Genomic DNA, 19956 nt, shown 5'->3' with positions numbered 1-19956 from the left:
GGGGGGTGTGGAACATCGAGTGTCCCCATATGCTTGCTGTTACGCGCGATGGACCCGATTTCTAGTATCAGTAGGATTATGGAGATGTTGACTAAAATAGGCACGTTTTTGGGGTATAAATTAAACGTGGGGAAAAGTGAGGTGTTCCCGGTAAGTTCCCAGGTACAAGGAACGGGCCTGGAGAAGTTGCCGTTTTGTCAGGTCAGGTTTTTGGTACCTGGCGCCTAGTTGGTCCCTGCACGAGTTGAACGTGGCCAACCAGGTAGAGGGGATGAAGGAGGATTTCAAAGAGGTGGGATGTTCTTCCGCTATCGTTGGCAGGGCCGGTTCAAATCGTGACAATGAAGGTTTTGTTTCCGGTATTTGTCAAAAGAAGCAACGGAGACGTGAAGAGAAATATTTCCACACAGCGAGTGGTGGAGGCCCGGTGTGCGATGCCTGAGCGTGTGTGGGGGAAGCCCGGTATGCGGTGCCTGAGCGAGTGGTGGAGGCCCGGTATGCGCTGCCTGAGCGTGTGGTGGAGGCCCGGTGTGCGCTGCCTGAGCGAGTGGTGGAGGCCCGGTATGCGCTGCCTGAGCGAGTGGTGGAGGCCCGGTGTGCGCTGCCTGAGCGAGTGGGGGGGAGGCCCGGTATGCGCTGCCTGAGCGAGTGGTGGAGGCCCGGTATGCGCTGCCTGAGCGAGTGGTGGAGGCCCGGTATGCGCTGCCTGAGCGAGTGGTGGAGGCCCGGTGTGCGCTGCCTGAGCGAGTGGTGGAGGCCCGGTGTGCGCTGCCTGAGCGAGTGGCGGAGGCCCGGTATGCGCTGCCTGAGCGAGTGGTGGAGGCCCGGTATGCGGTGCCTGAGCGAGTGGTGGAGGCCCGGTATGCGCTGCCTGAGCGAGTGGTGGAGGCCCGGTATGCGCTGCCTGAGCGAGTGGGGGGAGGCCCGGTGTGTGCTGCCTGAGCGAGTGGTGGAGGCCCGGTGTGCGCTGCCTGAGCGAGTGGTGGAGGCCCGGTATGCGCTGCCTGAGGGAGTGGTGGAGGCCCGGTGTGCGCTGCCTGAGCGAGTGGTGGAGGCCCGGTGTGCGCTGCCTGAGTGAGTGGGGGGAGGCCCGGTGTGCGCTGCCTGAGCGAGTGGTGGAGGCCCGGTGTGCGCTGCCTGAGCGAGTGGTGGAGGCCCGGTATGCGCTGCCTGAGCGAGTGGTGGAGGCCCGGTATGCGCTGCCTGAGCGAGTGGTGGAGGCCCGGTATGCGCTGCCAGAGCGAGTGGTGGAGGCCCGGTGTGCGCTGCCTGAGCGAGTGGTGGAGGCCCGGTGTGCGCATCCTGAGCGAGTGGTGGAGGCCCGGTGTGCGCGTCCTGAGCGAGTGGTGGAGGCCCGGTATGCGCTGCCTGAGCGTGTGTGGTGGAGGCCCGGTATGCGCTGCCTGAGCGTGTGTGGGGGAGGCCCGGTGTGCGCTGCCTGAGCGTGTGTGGGGGAGGCCCGGTGTGCGCTGCCTGAGCGAGTGGTGGAGGCCCGGTATGCGCTGCCTGAGCGAGTGGTGGAGGCCCGGTATGCGCTGCCTGAGCGAGTGGTGGAGGCCCGGTGTGCGCTGCCTGAGCGAGTGGTGGAGGCCCGGTATGCGCTGCCTGAGCGTGTGTGGTGGAGGCCCGGTGTGCGCTGCCTGAGCGAGTGGTGGAGGCCCGGTGTGCGCTGCCTGAGCGAGTGGTGGAGGCCCGGTGTGCGCTGCCTGAGCGAGTGGTGGAGGCCCGGTATGCGCTGCCTGAGCGAGTGGTGGAGGCCCGGTATGCGCTGCCTGAGCGAGTGGTGGAGGCCCGGTGTGCGCTGCCTGAGCGAGTGGTGGAGGCCCGGTGTGCGCTGCCTGAGCGAGTGGTGGAGGCCCGGTGTGCGCTGCCTGAGCGAGTGGTGGAGGCCCGGTGTGCGCTGCCTGAGCGAGTGGGGGGAGGCCCGGTATGCGCTGCCTGAGCGAGTGGTGGAGGCCCGGTATGCGCTGCCTGAGCGAGTGGTGGAGGCCCGGTATGCGCTGCCTGAGCGAGTGGTGGAGGCCCGGTATGCGCTGCCTGAGCGAGTGGTGGAGGCCCGGTATGCGTTGCCTGAGCGAGTGGTGGAGGCCCGGTATGCGCTGCCTGAGCGTGTGTGGGGGAGGCCCGGTGTGCGCTGCCTGAGCGAGTGGTGGAGGCCCGGTGTGCGCTGCCTGAGCGAGTGGTGGAGGCCCGGTATGCGCTGCCTGAGCGAGTGGTGGAGGCCCGGTATGCGCTGCCTGAGCGTGTGTGGGGGAGGCCCGGTGTGCGCTGCCTGAGCGAGTGGTGGAGGCCCGGTATGCGCTGCCTGAGCGAGTGGTGGAGGCCCGGTATGTGCTGCCTGAGCGAGTGGTGGAGGCCCGGTGTGCGCTGCCTGAGCGAGTGGTGGAGGCCCAGTGTGCGCTGACTGAGCGAGTGGTGGAGGCCCGGTATGCGCTGCCTGAGCGTGTGGGGGGAGGCCCGGTGTGCGCTGCCTGAGCGAGTGGTGGAGGCCCGGTAGGCGCTGCCTGAGCGAGTGGTGGAGGACCGGTATGCGCTGCCTGAGCGAGTGGTGGTGGCCCGGTGTGCGCTGCCTGAGCGAGTGGTGGAGGCCCGGTATGCGCTGCCTGAGCGAGTGGGGGGAGGCCCGGTATGCGCTGCCTGAGCGTGTGGTGGAGGCCCGGTGTGCGCTGCCTGAGCGAGTGTGGGGAGGCCCGGTGTGCGCTGCCTGAGCGAGTGGTGGAGGCAGGTTCAGTCCAGAGTGAATTGGACTATCACCTCGTAAAGGAAGAATGTGCGGGGTGACAGTGACAAGATGGGGGATCCGCACTGGCTGCGTTGCTCGTTCAGAGAGCTGGCACAGACGAGACGGCCAAATGGCCTCCGCATTCTGTGATTCTGAGTCACCCGTACCCTGGCGATGGGGAGGTTGGATCAAGGATTTGAGATTTGAGCGAGCCAGTTTTTAGGCCAGAGTGGGTGGGTGGTGGCCAGTGAGCGAGGAAAACATTTTTTTTTTTGATCCACCGGTTGTCAGTGGATTTCCTTCAGCGCGTGCTCTGTGGTCAGGGTCGCATTACTATAGCTCGCTTGTGCTTTGGAGATTTGCGTCCAAGAATGCAGCTGATAAATCGTGCTGTTCAGTCGATATGCTGAAAGTCTTTGGTCATGAATGCATATCCTTTCAGTCTCTTACTTGGCACCAGACACATTGCTTGTTTACTGACTGTGTTTGTTGTCAGTTGTCTGTCTCCTCCTGCCCCTCCGTGCTCTATAACAGGCAGGACGGGTATCTGACTCACTGCTGGCCGTCTGCTTAAAGGTTGCGATAGCGGTATGTGAATACTGGCCAGCTGGCACACTTTGGTTATTTTAATTTCAATACTATTTTCACATCTGTTCGAAACCACCCCTGTCCTCTGCGCAGTTTGCCTCCGGGAGTGTGTGTATGTGGTGCGGGAATGTTTGGAGATGGGCGTCTGGGGAAGCTCCTGTGCTGCTTCAGCTGAAAGCCTTATTTTGTTTCTCTACAAAGTTTTGACAAAAGTTGTGCTGAAGCATGTTGCAGCGATTGGTGCCGATTTTTATAAAGCGCATCTGAGCCTTTGAGCACTAGAGGGTGCTGTATCCCACATCGTGGAATGCTTCAGCAGTGAACGCTGACGGACTATTCGACTGGGGAGGGCTTCAGGACCAAGTTCAAATGGCTTTTACATATCCGTATCCATTGTAACTGCGCCTCCACAAAGACCAATTAAGCTAAAGTCAGTCGGGGGTGGGTGGAGGAGGAGGTGCCAGGTCTACCTCAGCCGGAACGGGAATCGAGCCCGTGCTGTTGCTGTTATTCTGAGCCACAGGCTCGCCATCTAGTCACGCTGTCCCCTGTCCAGCCCTGTGGTGTAATTTTGTCCTTTGTGTTGCTCTCTGTATTTGGCCATCAATACTCTGTCGGGGGGGGCACACAACAGCGCTGGTGTGTATGGCCACGGTGGACATGATGGGATAATTCCTCTGCCAGTCGCACCCCACGTTGCTGTAAACAACTGGGATTAATTTGGTGCTGGTAATTTGTATTAAACCTCTGTTCGCTGCCTGTTACTGGCGAGATCACCCTGCTTTTATTGGGAGCCTCTGCCGTGGTTTTGGTCGAGAGTTTAGTTTGGAGAGACTCTTGCTCCATCAGAACGACAACAGATTCGGAATGTGGATGATTGGGTAATTAACCTGTTTACTATAGCACCCTTTTTAAACAGACTTTGTTTACTGTAAAAGAAACAGTTTCCCTCAGGGAGATTTGTAAAAATTCCATCATGGGATGTCGGTGTCATTGGCAAGACCAGCATTTGCTGCCCATTCCTAATTGTCCTTGAACGGAGTTGCTTGCCTCCCCATCTCACAACGGGCAGTTAACCACATTGTTGCGGGCCTGGAGTCACATGTAGGCCAGACCGGGTAAGGACGGCAGATTTCCCCCCCCAAAGGCTTTTAACGGCATGACCCTACCATCAGGCAGAAGATACAGAAGTCTGAAGACCCGCACATCCAGACATAGGAACAGTTTCTTCCCCACAACTACTAGACTCCTCAACGACTCCCCACTTGGACTGATCTGTTCCCTGTAAGAACACTGTTCACAACGCCTGATGCTGCTCTTGTTTGGCCCTTGTTCCGCACTGTAACCAATCATTATTTGTTGATGTACCATTGTCAATGTACTCTGTCGATTATTCTTTTGTCTACTATGTACGTACTGTGTACGTTGCCTTGGCCGCAGAAAAATACGTTCCACTGTACTTCAGTACATTTGACAATAAATATCAATCAATCAATTAATGGTCACCATTACTGAGTCCACATTTCACTTCCAGATTTTATTAATTTAATTTAAATTTTACCCACGGTGGGATTCAAACCCATGCCCCCAGAGCATAAGACTGGATTACTGGTCCAGTGTCATTACTGCTAATCTCACTGGATCAGTAGTCCAGAGGCCCAGACCAATGCCCTGGGGAAATGGGTTCAAATCCCACCAAAGGTGGAATTTAAACTCGATCAATAAAATCTGGAATTGAAAGCCGGTCTCAGTAATGTGACCACAATCATTGATTATCATCAGAACCATTGATGTCCTTTCAGGAAGCAAATCTGTCATCCTTATCTGGTGTGTGTGTGACCCCACGGCGATGTGATTGACTCTTAGCTACCCTCTGAATTGGCCGAGCGAGCCACTCCGTTCAAGGTCAGCAACACCCACATCCCACAACCGAATAGGTTGGAGAGGGGTGGGGGGGGGAAACCCCACCCGAAGGCCCTGCTACCCACCTCCAACTCATTCGCTGGCAGCGCTGAATAGACACTGTTCAGTCAAGTCTCTGTATTGTAAATCTGCACGATCTTGGCACACTCCGACCACTAGATGGAGAGCTTAAGCTCCAGCTGTCGCAGTCTGCCATCATCACTAACGCAAATCGGAGGGGAATTCACTTTATTCCCATCGGGAAACCCACCAGAGAGTCACTTGTAACCTTGAAACGGCAAGTGCGTAGTAGTTTACGTATTTGTGTAAACCATTGCGGATTGCGTTGTTGATTTTCCCAGCACTTTGCTGGTGTTAAGCAAACTGTTGTCCAGTCAGTTCAGTCGAACCACTGGTTGAACCACACACAGCTTACTGATAATTGGTGCACAGTAGAGATTGCTTGGGGCATTTTATCGCAAAGGGAGAGAAACTTGTATTTGTGTAGCGCCGTTCGCGCCCTTGGGTCCCAAAGTTTTACAGCCACTGAAGTAGCTTTTTCCAATGTGTAGTCACGGTAATGTTAGCGAGGAGGCAGGAGCAGGAGTGGACCAGACGACCAGTCTAGCCCGCTCCGGCCTTTCAATACTATCACGTCTCCCACTCCCATTTTCCCACCTGCTCCACGTATCCCTTAATTCCCTGAGAGACCAACAATCTTGTCTATTCCAGCCTCACTTATATTCAACCATGGGCCCTCCAGAAACCCTGGGGGTGAAGAATTCCAAAGATTCACAGCCCTTTGAGTGAAGTAATTTCCCCTCCGTTCAGTCCTAAAGGTCAGCCCCTTACCCCTACACTAGGTTGTATCCCCCCCTACCCCGTCCCCATTTTAGATTCCCCAACCAGCGGATACAAACTCGGCGCCCGCCCCGTCAAACCCCTTTGGAATTTTGTCTTTAGATGAGGTCACCACTCATTCTTCTAAACTCCAGAGCATATTGGCCCAGTTTACTCCGCCTGTCATCACAGGACAACCCCCTCGTCCCAGGGACCAATCCAGTGAATCTAGAACATAGAACATACAGTGCAGAAGGAGGCCATTCGGCCCATCGAGTCTGCACGACCCACTTAAGCCCTCACTTCCACCCTATCCCCGTAACCCAATAACCCCTCCTAACCTTTTTTTGGACACTTAGGGGCAATTTAGCATGACCTATCCACCCAACCTTCATGTCTTTGGACTGTGGGAGGAAACCGGAGCACCCGGAGGAAACCCGTGCAGACACGGGGAGAACGTGCAGACTCCGCACAGATAGTGACCCAGCGGGGAATCGAACCTGGGATCCTGGCGTTGTGAAGCCACAGTGCTATCCACTTGTGCTGACCGTGCCCCCGCAACGTGATAAGACCCGATACTTTGTTTCAGTGACTTTGGCCGAGAGCTATAGTTGGGCAGGACGCCAGGGATAACACCTGGGATAAGGTACAGTGAAAGTATTTTTCTGTGAGCAGCTCAAACAGATCATTTAGTACATGGAAAGGAAATATGTAATAGGGCAGCACAAGGTAAACAATGGAAATACATAGACACCGGCATCGGGTGAAGCATATAGGAGTATAATATTAATCAGGTCAGTCCATAAGAGGGTCATTTAGGAATCTGGTGACAGTGGGGAAGAAGCTGTTTTTGAACCTATTCGTGCGTGTTCTCAGACTTCTGTATCTCCTGCCCGATGGAAGAAGTTGGCAGAGTGAGTAAGCCGGGTGGGAGGGATCTTTGATTATACTGCCCGCTTTCCCCAGGCAGCGGGAGGTGTAGTTGGAGTCAATGGATGGGAGGCAGGTTCGTGTGATGGACTGGGCGGTGTTCATGACTCTCTGAAGTTTCTTGCGGTCTTGGGCCGAGCAGTTGCCATACCAGGCTGTGATGCAGCCCGATAGGATGCTTTCTATGGGGCACCAGATCCACACCAGCCTCCTCCCACCCCTCACCATCTAACCCTTTCACCCCCTTCCACTCTCCCTCCTGCCTCTAATTGAGATTCCCTTCAAATATTTGCCTAAGCGTTCCGTGGAATGTATATTGGTGCCTCATGTTTTCCACAGTGTTGGATGCATTTTACTGCTCCTATCAGAAATTTATACAATCTATTTCTACCATTCACACAGACACTAAAGTGTGTTGAAGATGTCCAGGAGACCTCCGAGCAGACGCGGTATTACGTTCGAGGTGGGCGCTCGGCTTGAAGCACGTGACAGGCTGAAAAAATGGTGAGTGCGGTTTGCTGAAAATGTGACTGATTTTGCAGAATGAAGGAGGGCAGGAGGAAGCCACTCGCCCATTGTGCCTCCGCTGGCTTTTCCCTGCCGCGTAAATTTTAAAAATAATTTAGAAATGTAATTGACGGGCCAAAGACCCAGGGCTGTGGGCGACAAAGAGCTCATGGGGATCAATCCAGCAATAATGGAACGACACTGATTGGGAATCCACAGGAGAATCCCACACGTTCCCAAATGTCTGAAGGAGCGGGGCGGCGCGGTGGCACAGTGGTTAGCACTGCTGCCTCACAGCGCCAGGGACCTGGGCACGTTCTCCCCGGGTCTGCGCGGGTTTCCTCCGGGTGCTCCGGTTTCCTCCCGCAGTCCCAAACATGGATTGGCCATGATAAAATTGCCCCTTGGGTGTCCCAACGGTTAGGTTGCGGGTTACGGCGACAGGGTGGGGGAGTGGGGCCGAGGTTAGGGTGCTCTTTCGGAGGGTTGGTGCAAACCCGGTGGGCCGAATGGCCTGCACTGTAGGGATTCTATGATGTCAAGTTCCCCCTCATCAGTCCTTTCAACTCTTTGCCCTGAGACTGAGACCCTTAGTTGGAGACTATAGTGTGGAACTGAGCAGCAGGAGGCAGGAATGGGCCTAGTTCTAATCAGTGAGTATGTGCTGCCTGATGTTTTTTCCCTGGTTAGCAGAAGGGACCTAACAGGCAGGGGACGCTGATTTACCCACTGGAAGGTGTGTGTGTTTACTGCTGCACTGGTTCTGATTGGGAAGGGGCTCGGTTATGATGTTGTCTGCTGAGCACTCGCTGTTAGGTCCATAAGTGAGAAGTGGGGAAGAGCGGCGGAGTGGGGGGGGGGGTGTGGTTGTTTAAAAAAAAACAAACACACAGGCAAGACGGGGAGAAATTATTTTATGGAGCGAGTTGTTATGATGAGGATCACATCTGAAAGGGTGGTGGAAAAGGGAGAACTGGATAAATACTGAAGGAACAGTTTACAGGGATTTGGGGAAAGGGCAGGAGAGTGATTGGATAGATCTGTGAAAGGGCTGGCACAGACATGATGGGTCGAATGGCCAGCTTCTGTGCTGAAAGGTTCTCTCGTTCTTTATCTTCAGCTGTGAATAGTTTTTCTTGTGACTTGGTCCCTGTGCACTATGGTCTGTTCACGTGTGCTGTTGTGTTGCACCAGACAATCTGTGAATTACATATTTAAAGTGACTTTCATTATCCATTTGACATTGTTCTGACTGGTGCTGAATTATTTATACCAGCTGACCACCTCTGCTATGATACAGCCCGATAGGATGCTTTCTATGGGGCCCCAGATCCACACAAGTCTCCTCCCACCCCATATCATCATTTAGTTGATCTGTAATCAATTGCAGGTAAAAATCTACTTTGCAAATCAGCTATTTGAACCTGGAGGGACTATTTGAACTGGTCATTCCTTTAAGCTTTTATTTTTAATTTGACGAGCCCTGAGCTCTCATTGGCGGGGTCTGAAGTTATAACGCACGGGATTTTGTTTGTAAGAATTAGCATGTCACAACCCTAAATCGCCGACAGTGTACACATCAATGTGCAATCATAGAATCTCTACAGTGCAGAAGGAGGCCATTTGGCCCATTGAGTCTGCACCGGCCCCTGAATGAAGGGTACACAGCAGTTAATTTGTGCTTGACCTCCCCCAAAAAGGTGCTAGATCAGTGACCAGCAATTCGGTTTTGTTTTACTTCGGTGATTTTTAGTAAAGGATAAACCGTGGCCAAGACACGATACAAAACCCGGCTGCTCCTCTTTGAAAGAGGCCAAAGCGGCCTGGTCCTCCACCACTGCCACACATCGGCAGCAGTGTGTACCATCTAGCTGTAGGATGCACCGCAGCAAACTTGCCAAGGCTTCTCCAGCTGCGCCTTCTGAACCTGCTCCCTGTGCCGCCAAGAGGGGCAAGGGCAGCAGATGCACAGGAACGCCACCTGCTGCAGGGTTCCCCTCCCCGCCACTCGCCACCCTGACTATATCGCCGTTCCTCCGCTGTCGCTGGGTCAATATCCTGGAGCTCCCTCTCCCAACGGCACTGGGCATAGTTACCCCACATGGACTACAGAGGTGCAAGAAGACAGCCCCTCCGCCCCCTGGCCTAGTTTTACCCCTCACCGCCTGGTTTCCAACACTGATTTGAATCAATACGGCAGCTTGTGGCGCGTTGCAAAGTCGCGGTACTGTGAGAGAGGGTTGACATTGACCTCGGGTTCCTCGGAACATCTCTGTGTTTTCTACAGGTACACGGCCCACATAGAAAAGATTGATTGTGAAGAGGGGAAGGTACTGATTCATTTCAAACGTTGGAATCATCGATACGATGAATGGTTCAGCTGGGACAGCGTGTACTTGCGTCCTTTAGAGAGGCCGCTTCTGCGGAAGGAAGGGGCCAAGCTGGACGAGCCAACTGTGGTGAGGATTTTACTCGAGCGCAGCAGAACCCTTAAAACATTTCCCGGGGAAAGCCATGCTTTTTTGTTCTGATGTGGGGGAAATGCTCAGCCTCTCCTGTTACTGGGAAACGGTTCCAGCTCAGAGTGAGCACTGCACATAGCACATAGAACATACAGTGCAGAAGGAGGCTATTCGGCCCATCGAGTCTGCACTGACCCACTTAAGCCCTCACTTCCACCCTATCCCCGAAACCCAATAACCCCATCTAAGCATTTTGGACACTAAGGGCAATTTAATATGGCCAATCCACCTAACTTAGGGAAGCCATTCAACCCACTTGCCCGTGTTGTCCATCCAATCTCACTCCCCTGCTCTCTCCCAATAACCCTGCGACTTTTATTTTAATTTTAAATACTTACTGAGTTCCCCTTTGCAAGTTATTTTTTTTCCATAAATTTAGATTACCCAATTCATTTTTTCCAATTAAGGGGCAATTTAGCGTGGCCAATCCACCTACCCTGCACATCTTTGGGGTTGTGGGGGCGAAACCCACGCAAGCACGGGGAGAATGTGCGAAATCCACACGGACAGTGACCCAGAGCCGGGATTGAACCTGGGACCTGGGCGCCGTGAGGCCGCCGTGCTAACCCACTGCACCACCGTGCTGCCCCTCCCTTTGCAGGTTATTATTTAATCTGCTTCCGGTAAACCGAGTGGCAGTCAGATCATAACTCACTGTGTTTTTAAAAATTAATCATTTTTCTAATATCTCTTCCCCCCCCCCCCCAAGATTTAGACACCTTTACGATATTGAATAATGTGTTTTTCACTTTTTATTTGAAAAAACATCGTGCCCAAACTTGTAATTAAACTTTGTTGTTGAAGTATGTAAAGGCTTCTTGGTGAGTTTAGTTTGAAGAGCTTCCAGGGAGGCAGCGGATTCTAGAACAATTCAATTTCAAATGTGAAATGGACAGAAAAGGTGATGTTTTCGGGGCTAGACTAACTTTAGTTGTTTGTCCAGTATTGTTCTATTATAAACACTTTGATGAAGTGTTCCCCCTTTTTCATACTTGCAGAAGTATGGAACAGTTAGTTAATTTTTGTTGGAGGAACTATAATTGATGAAGTTTCAAATTCCAAACATAGAATTATACAGTGCAGAAGGAGGCCATTCGGCCCATCAAGTCTGCACTGGCCCTCGGAAAGAGCACCTCGATCCCCGTAACCCAGAAACCCCACCTAACCTTTTTTGAAACTACGGGCAATTTATCATGGCCAATCCACCTAATCTGCACATCTTTGGACTTGTGGGAGGAAACCGGAGCACCCGGAGGAAACCCACGCAGACACGGGGAGAACGTGCAGACTCCACGCAGACAGTGACTCAAGCCGGGAATAGAACCTGGGACCCTGGAGCTGTGAAGAAATTGTGCGAACCGTGCTGCCCACCTCGAGCTTAAATTGCCTCATTGCCTCACTCAGTTAGTTTCTCGTCTGTCTCTCTCTCCTACAGCACTGTCCCCCGACCCTGAATGCTCTTCTTCTCTGACTGTGGATACCCCCCCCCCCAGCCCCCACACCCTCCTTCACCTCGTCACTGATGACTGTGCCTTCGACTGCCTACACCCTTTGAGGGTGCTAGGCCTTTTCTCATTAGAACGGAGAAGGATGAAGGGCGACTTGATAGAGGTTTATAAGATGATCAGGGGAATAGATAGAGTAGACAGTCAGAGACTTTTTCCCCGGGTGGAACAAACCATTACAAGGGGACATAAATTTAAGGTGAATGGTGGAAGATATAGAGGGTATGTCAGAGGTAGGTTCTTTACCCAGAGAGTAGTGGGGGCATGGAATGCCTATGGAAGTAGTTGAGTCGGAAACATTAGGGACCTTCAAGCAGCTATTGGATAGGTACATGGATTACGGTAGAATGATATAGTGTAGATTAATTTGTTCTTAAGGGCAGCACGGTAGCATTGTGGATAGCACAATTGCTTCACAGCTCCAGGGTCCCAGGTTCGATTCCGGCTTGGGTCACTGTCTGTGCGGAGTCTGCACATCCTCCCCGTGTGTGTGTGTGGGTTTCCTCCGGGTGCTCCGGTTTCCTTCCACAGTCCAAAGATGTGCAGGTTTGGTGGATTGGCCATGATAAATTGCCCTTAGTGTCCAAAATTGCCCTTCGTGTTGGGTGGAGGTGTTGACCTGGGGTAGGGTGCTCTTTACAAGAGCTGGTGCAGACTCAATGGGCCGAATGGCCTCCTTCTGCACTGTAAATTCTATGGTAATCTATGATTAATATTAATCTAGGACAAAGGTTCGGCACAACATTGTGGGCCGAAGGGCCTGTTCTGTGCTGTATTTTTCTATGTTCTATGTACACACCCTTCAACGCCCAAGGCCCCCATTGGGATCCATGTCTTTGAATAGGTCTTCAGACCTCAACCGCCACCCCCCCCCGCCCTAGCCCCAGAAGGAGGCCAATCGAGTCTGCACCGACCCTCTGTAAGAGCACCCACTCCCCCGCCCTAGCCCCATAACCCGCATAGTCCCACCTAACCTGCACACCTTTGGACCGTGGGAGGAAACCGGAGCACCCGGAGGAAACCCACGCAGACTTGGGGACACCACCCGTATTATAGCGTGGGCGATGTTCATCAGGGTCTATTAGCTTGTTAATAAGCTCCATTGTGGTGGGTGGGCTGCCGCTTTTGATGCCCACTCACCACCTGTGTTATGGTGGTGAGCTCGGGGGGTGGACGGGAAGGTGGTTGGGTGGGCACGTGCCCCCATTTTACTCGCCCCCGCCGAAAACATGCCTGGCAGGGGCACGCAAAATCCAGCCCCGTAATAATTATGTGATTGGCACAGGGTTACTCTCTTATTCATTATTATGCCTCTGAATTTTCTGGGGCATTTTGAATTATGATCATGCTCCACAGGAACCTCCTCTAATCCTAGCAACACATCCTTCTGAACCTTGCCTCTGTTTTCTGAAAGGTGTTATGTTCATGTGGGCAGCAGCTGGAGGAGGGCGATTCTGAAACTAGCTGGACAAAACCCATTTTGATATCTGTCACCAAGTCCTTAATGGGGGACTGCTGTGAGTGACCGTTGAACACTATGAGTCAGAACTTCCGAGGAGTGGCAATCTGATTGCGATTGCCACTCCGCTCCTGGTTCAGTACACTGGAATTCAGCAACCCCTTGCCCGACCTTTCAACCCGGGCTTCCGCAGGACGGTTCGGTGCAGCTGTTCAGGAATCCTCAGGAATGCTTTAAAAGGGCGGCATGGTTTCCTTAACTCCGAACCTCCCATCTCTGGGGTTGGTGGTGGTGGTGGGTGTAACCGGTTCGGAGGTAAGGAAGCTATGCCCCCCCCCTTTTAAAGCGGGTACGTTTAACGGTCCCAGTCACATTCAGAAGCCAGGGAGAAGGCAACTCTGTCGGGTAAGTGGGTTAGGAGGGTGTTGGGTAGTTGATTAGGGATGGTGGGAAGGGTAGACAGGCCGGGAGGGGGTTGTTGTTGGTGGGGGGGGGGGGGGGGGGGGGGTGTAGATGGGGGCTTGGGGGGGATTGTGAGCGGTTATGGGGTGCGGTTAGGTAATCGGCGGAGGGGGGAGGAGGTGGGTAGTAGTCAGGTGGTTGGGAGGGTAATCAATAGTCAGTTAGTGGGAGCGTTTGAAGGTTTGTAGAGTAGTTGGGGGGGGGTGGTTGATAGTCAGGGTGGTGGGGAGTAGGAGGGTAGTCAGTAGTTGGGGGAAAGTCAGTGGGTGGGTGTGCAGTTGGGGTGTTTAAGGGTCAATGGGGGGGGGGGTCAAGGTGTGGGGGTCTCAGTACTATAGTTATCCAGGAGTTAGAAGTGGTTTTCATTCTTCTAACATTTCCTGAGTAACTATTCTACTGCAGAGAATTGGAACCATCCGAACTTCAATTGGAGGATTGGATAGTACCATCAATGCAGGTTAGGGCAGCACGGCGGTGCAGTGGTTAGCACTGCTGCCTACAGCACTGAGGACCCGGGTTCGATCTCGGCCCAGGATTACTGTCCGTGTGGAGTTTGCACATTCTCCCCGTGTCTGCGTGGGTTTCGCCCCCACAATCCGAAGATGTGCAGGCTAAGTGGATTGAACACGCTAAATTGCCCCTTAATTGGAAAAAAATGAATAGGGTACACTAAATTTATATATTTAAAAAAAAAAAATTCTGCTACTATTTCTCTACAAGAATGCAGGTGTCAGTGATGACACACACGCCACAGCTCTGGCTGTTCCTGCATGCGCCAGAGATGGCGCTAGAACCTCGCTCCACCTTTCAGAACCAACACCACTGTGTCAGCCAGTGAGTTGGACCCAGGTGGGACTTATGGAAGGGCTCGATCTATTTTACAGCGGACACAGTCTAATGATGAGCAAGCGGCCCCTATTTAAACAGCTCACTACAGCAACCTCTCCCGATGAAAGCCGCATTGCCTGTCCAGTAAAATGCAGTGAGTGGTGGAGGGGAGTTACACGCAGATTGTGCGTGTAACATCAATCCAAGTCACTTACAGCAGTGCGGTCTCCAGTGGGATTGATAGGGTAATTAACCCAATCATTTCCATTCCGGCTGGGATTAGTAGTGTCACTATGTAACCAACAAACCACAGCTCTTGAGAGCAAGCAAGGTCGTAGAAAAATTGCTACTTTAAAAAAAAATGTTATGTATTAGTATAGGTCTGTAGGTAGAAAAACGTGCCCCCCCCCCAATGTGTTAGCTTTCTTTAAACATGGAATTTAGTACACAAGGTACTCATTGTAAGTAAGTTGACAACCTCGGATGACCTCTTCTTATATCTTGCCACATTTGATATTTAGGAGTTTCACCCCGGTGAACAGGTGTTGGCCTGCTGGTCTGATTGTCGCTTCTACCCGGCCAAGGTTATTTCGGTCAACAAGGAATGTAAGTGAGTTTGAGTGCGGTGACTCTGCTGTGGGTTTGCAACCTGCAAAAGGACCAGACTTGAGGTTATTTTTTTGGCTGGGGGTAAGGGGGGGAGGGAGGCGAGTGCCTTTTCGGAAAGGCACTGATTTGAAAGTGTAACCTCTGTTTTTTTTTTTTTTGCAAGCAAACTACTGGGGGAGGGGGATGGGGCTGGTTTAGCACAGTGGGCTAAACAGCTGGCTTGTAATGCTGCACAAGACCAGCAGCGCGGGTTCAATTCCCGTACCAGCCTCCACGAACAGGCGCCGGAATGTGGTGACTAGGGGCTTTTCACAGTAACTTCATTGAAGCCTACTTGTGACAATAAGTGATTATTATTATAAGGGGTAGGCGAGAGGGGGAATATATAGTGAGAGGGCTAGAGGAGGGAGAGAGTGGGAAAAGTGACAGCCAGAATGTGCATGTTTATAAAATCAGTCATTTTAACCCTGACATTAACTGCTGCAAATCGTGCTGGACTGGCAGAAATATTTATTCGTATTTAAACCCTGTTGGATCTCTTTAGATCATTTTGAGTTTTGGATGCTGTTCTCCCGTTCGGAGTTAACGTTAGGAGGGTGTTCTGGGAAGCAGTAAGACTTTGGCCACAGATAGATGCCCTGGAGGTTAGCCAGGTGGCCTCTCCTTTCTCTCGGCCCGGGAAAGTCCTCCGAGCTGAATGCTGTGCCGCCGGGCGAGCATTGCTCCATTCTGCACCGTGTTGCTGCACGTCATTGAAGGCACGGTGCAGGCTGCCCTACAGGAGAGAAAAACGGAACCTGGTTACGTCCCTGCCGGGAGACCGTCACATAGTGGTAATGTCACTGGGCTGATAATCTGGAGACCTGGGGCTGAGGGGTGGGGAGAGAGAGAAGGGAGAACACACGTTCAAATCCCACCACAGCAGTTTAAATCTGATAAATAAAACCTGGGATTTTAAAACTAGTCTCGGTGACGATGACCATGAAACTATCATCGATTGTTGTACAAACCCACTTGGTTCACTAACAATAGGGAAGGAAATCTGCCGTCCTTACCCGGTCTGGCTTACATGTGACTCCAGGCCCATTGCTATATGGTTGACTCTTAACTGCCCTCTGCAGGCCTTGCAAGCCACACAGTTCGAGGGGCAATTAGGAATGGGGACAAGAAATGCTGGCCCTGATCACATCCCATGAAAGATTTGTTCGTGAGACGTGGGCGTCGTAGGCTAAGCTAGCATTTATTGCCCTTCCCTAATTGCCCTTGAGGGGGCAGTTTCCCACGGGCTCTGCCAGCGAGCTCCCCACCGCTATTCAATGACACTTGGTCATTTTTCTGGGACCTGGGGAGTTTCTCACCAGTTTAGCCCACACTTAGAATTTTTTGTTAGCACTCCTAAGAGTTCTGCCATTTACTGTATAATCCCCACCTGCATTAATGTAAGCCTACTTGTGACAATAAAGATTATTATTAAACACCACACTATCTACTGGGACTCTGGTTCTATTCGGGGCCTCAGCGGGGAACATGCCGCCGAGGCCACACTCTCGATCTCTCGACCTTCCGGCACAATCCCCAAACTCTCCCCCCCCCCAAAAGCCCCAACTCACCTATAAAGGGGGTCCTCCCCAGGCCCAGTCCCCGCCACGGGAAAATGCCAGCCCCACCCCAGGTTGGCAGTGCCCAGGTGGCACCAGCAGTGCTCCTAGACTTTCCAGTCTTACCTGATCATGCCTGCATGTGACGCCCACCCCACGCCAACCAGGTGGGTGACTCTTGACTCCCCTCTGAAGGGGCGCGGTGAAGCTAAGTGGCAGCGTAGTGGTAATGTTACTGGACTGGCCATTCAGAACTCCAGACACGAGTTCAAATCCCGCCTTAGTAGCTGGGTGAATTTGACTTCAAGCCGTTTATATAAATATGGAATAAAAAGCTAGCCTCGGCAACAGCTATCTCCGAATCAGATTGTCGGGAAAAACCCATCTAGTTCACCAATGCCCTTCAGAGGAGGAAATGTGCCATCCGAAACTCGTCCTACGTAAATATGATTTGTAAACCTCAGCTATGTGGTTGACTCTTAAGTATCTGTGAAAGAGCCCAGCAAGGGCAGTTATAGACGGGAAATAAATGTTCACCTTATCAGCAGCATTCACGCCCCAAGGACAAATAAAAAATGTATCTAATTCGGGGCAAATAGGGACGGATAGTAAATATTGGATTTGCCAGTGGCACGCACAACACGAGACTGTTTGTTCTTTTAATTCTACAAAAGTTTAGTGAGATTTAGGCCGGTGACATGGGAGATTTGCTGAGATTATAACGATTTCCGCTGTTAACATTTTGAAGCCTTGTGACGTTGCGATACTGAGACAGGCTGTGCGCTTGCTTTGTTCCAGCTTCTTACACAGTGGAATTCTATGATGGGGTCGTTCAAACTGTGAAGAAAATCCACGTCAAATCTGTTCCAAAGAACTCGAGGGAGAAGGTAAGGCTCAAAAACCGTTGCCTAAATAATAGCAGTCACCACCCCCCCACAATGAGTCATTGCGTGAATCACATGACACAGGAACGTAAGAGGCAGGAGTAGGCCATACGACCCCTTGAGCCTGCTGCCTCATTCAGCAAAGTCACGGCTGATCGACTGCATCAACTGCACACTCCCACACTATCCCGACGTCCGTCGATTCTCTTATTGCCAAGAATCTATCGTTGGTGGTCTTTTAAAAATTTTTTTCGAGTACCCAATTCATTTTTTCCAATTAAGGGGCAATTTAGCGTGGCCGATCCACCTCGCCTGCACATCTTTGCATTGTGGGGGCAAAACCCACGCAAAGACGGGGAGAATGTGCAAACGCCACACGGACAGTGACCCAGAGCCGGGATCGAACCTGGGACCTCGGCGCCATGAGGCTGCAGGGCTACCCCACTGCGCCACCGTGCTGCCCTCGTTGGTGGTCTTAAATACGTTCGTCAAACCCAGTCGTTCAGGGTCGGGTATTAGAAAGATTCACAACCCTCTGGGTGCAGAAATTTCTCCTCGAATCCGTCACAAATGGCTGACCTCACACCTTGAGGTTACAAGCCCTAGTTTTAGATGCTGCAGCCAGGGGAAACAGCCTCTCTGCCCCGACCCCAGCATACCCTCTCTCAGACCTTGTGTTTCAATGAGATCACCTCCCGTTCCTCTAAACTGCAGAGATGATAAATAATCTTATTAGTGTCACAAGTAGGCTTGCATTAATACTGCAATGAAGTTACTATGAAAATCCCCCAGTCGCCACACTCCAGCACCTGTTCGGGTACACGGAGGAAGGATTCAGAATGTCCAATTCACCTAACAGCACATCTTTCGGGACTTGCGAGAGGAAACGCAGACACGGGGAGAACATGCAAACTCCGCGGAGACAGTGACCCAAGCCGGGAATCGAACCTGGGACCCTGGCTCTGTGAAGCAACAGTGCTACCCACTGTGCTACCGTGCCGCCCCGATTATAGGCCCGTTTTTCTCGGTGTCTCCTGGTGGGACGCCCCTTTTGACCCAAGGAATCAACTTGGTGGAAATTCACATTCTCCCCGTGTTTGCGTGGGTCTCACCCCCACATCCCATAGATGCGCAGGGTAGGTGAATTGGCCACGCTAAATTGCCCATTAATTTGGGGGGGGGCGGAAATTGGATACTTTAAATTGAAAAATAACTCAGTGAACATTCATTATACTCCTTCAAGACAAGTATATCCGTCCCTGGGTGAGGAGGGCAAAACAGAGTTTTGAGATATTCTAACAATATATAAACATAGCTGTGTTATGATTGGTGAAACCCATCACAAAACCCTTTGTGCGACCTGTTTGGGCAATTAACTTGTGTTGTGTTATGCATGGCTAAAGCTTCCTCAATCTTTCTGTCCTTTTGATGAGGGAGGAGCAATAGACTAGAGTTCTAATCGTGGTGTAAATAGCAATGATCTGAGCGAACGATGGGATAGGCTTGAGGGCTGAATTATTGTTCCTCCCTTAGCACAGATCTGCGGCTACCAAATTTCCCCAGTTGACTGCCTGTTCTCATTAAAAATAGATTTACCAACACTTTTGACACTATGGTACTGACACCATGGTAACTAATAAGTTTGGAAGGCTATAAATCTTTGCAATAATTTGGCGAATACATCAAAAAATGGGCAGCACGGTAGCATAGTGGTTAACACAATTGCTTCACAGCTCCAGGGTCCCAGGTTCGATTCCCGGCTTGGGTCACTGTCTGTGCGGAGTCTGCATGTTCTCCCCATGTGTGTGTGGGTTTCCTCCGGGTGCTCCGGTTTCCTCTCACAGTCCAAAGATGTGCAGGTTAGGTGGATTGGCCATGCTAAATTGCCCTTAGTGACCAAAATTGCCCTTAGTATTGGGTGGGGTTGCTGGGTTATGGGGATAGTGTGGAGGTGTGGACTTGGGTAGGGTGCTCTTTCCAAGAGCCGGTGCAGACTCGATGGGCTGAATGGCCTCCTTCTGCACTGTAAATTCTACAATCAATCCTTTCACATTTTAATGTGAAAACCTGTATTTTGAAGTCAATCTGTGCATAGGTGGGTTGAGGTATCATTTGAATTGTTTGCCTGGCTAGTATTCTAACAGGATTAGACCGGGTAGATTCAGAAAGAATGTTGCCGATGTTGGAGGAGTCCAGAACTTGGGGTTATAGTCTGAGGATAAGGGGTAAACCTTTTAGGACTGAGGTGAGGAGAAATTTCTTCACCCAGAGAGTGGTGAATCTGTGGAATTCAGACCACAGAAAGTCGTTGAGGCCAAAACATTGTGTAGTTTCGAGAAGGCATTAGATATAGCTCTTGGGGCTAAAAGGAAAAAAGGTTATGGGGGGGAAGGAGGAATCAGGGTATTGAACTTGATGATCAGCCATGAGGTAAATGGGCAGCACGGTAGCACAGTGGTTAGCACAGATGCTTCACAGTTCCAGGGTCTCGGGTTAGATTCCCGGCTTGGGTCACTGTCTGTGCGGAGTCTGCACGTTCTCCCCGTGTCTGCGTGGGTTTCCTCCGGGTGCTCCGGTTTCCTCCCACAGTCCAAAGATGT

The 19956-nt window shown here is 51.9% G+C and overlaps 1 protein-coding gene across 1 annotated transcript in view; it reads left to right on the top strand.

Moving 5' to 3' along the window:
• Positions 1 to 19956, top strand: part of LOC140428570 (PHD finger protein 20-like) — a 75661-nt gene that overhangs the window by 10715 nt on the left and 44990 nt on the right. The window contains 4 exon segments of the mRNA XM_072515193.1: positions 7385 to 7486; positions 9777 to 9948; positions 14787 to 14871; positions 17271 to 17359. Coding sequence (XP_072371294.1) covers positions 7404 to 7486; positions 9777 to 9948; positions 14787 to 14871; positions 17271 to 17359 — 429 coding nt within the window. The 5' untranslated portion in view covers positions 7385 to 7403.

Source organism: Scyliorhinus torazame, chromosome 8, assembly GCF_047496885.1.
Source record: "Scyliorhinus torazame isolate Kashiwa2021f chromosome 8, sScyTor2.1, whole genome shotgun sequence".
In the NCBI taxonomy this organism is placed as follows: domain Eukaryota; kingdom Metazoa; phylum Chordata; class Chondrichthyes; order Carcharhiniformes; family Scyliorhinidae; genus Scyliorhinus; species Scyliorhinus torazame.
Note: the sequence above shows the minus strand (reverse complement) of the source record. Positions and strands in the feature narration are given on the sequence as shown.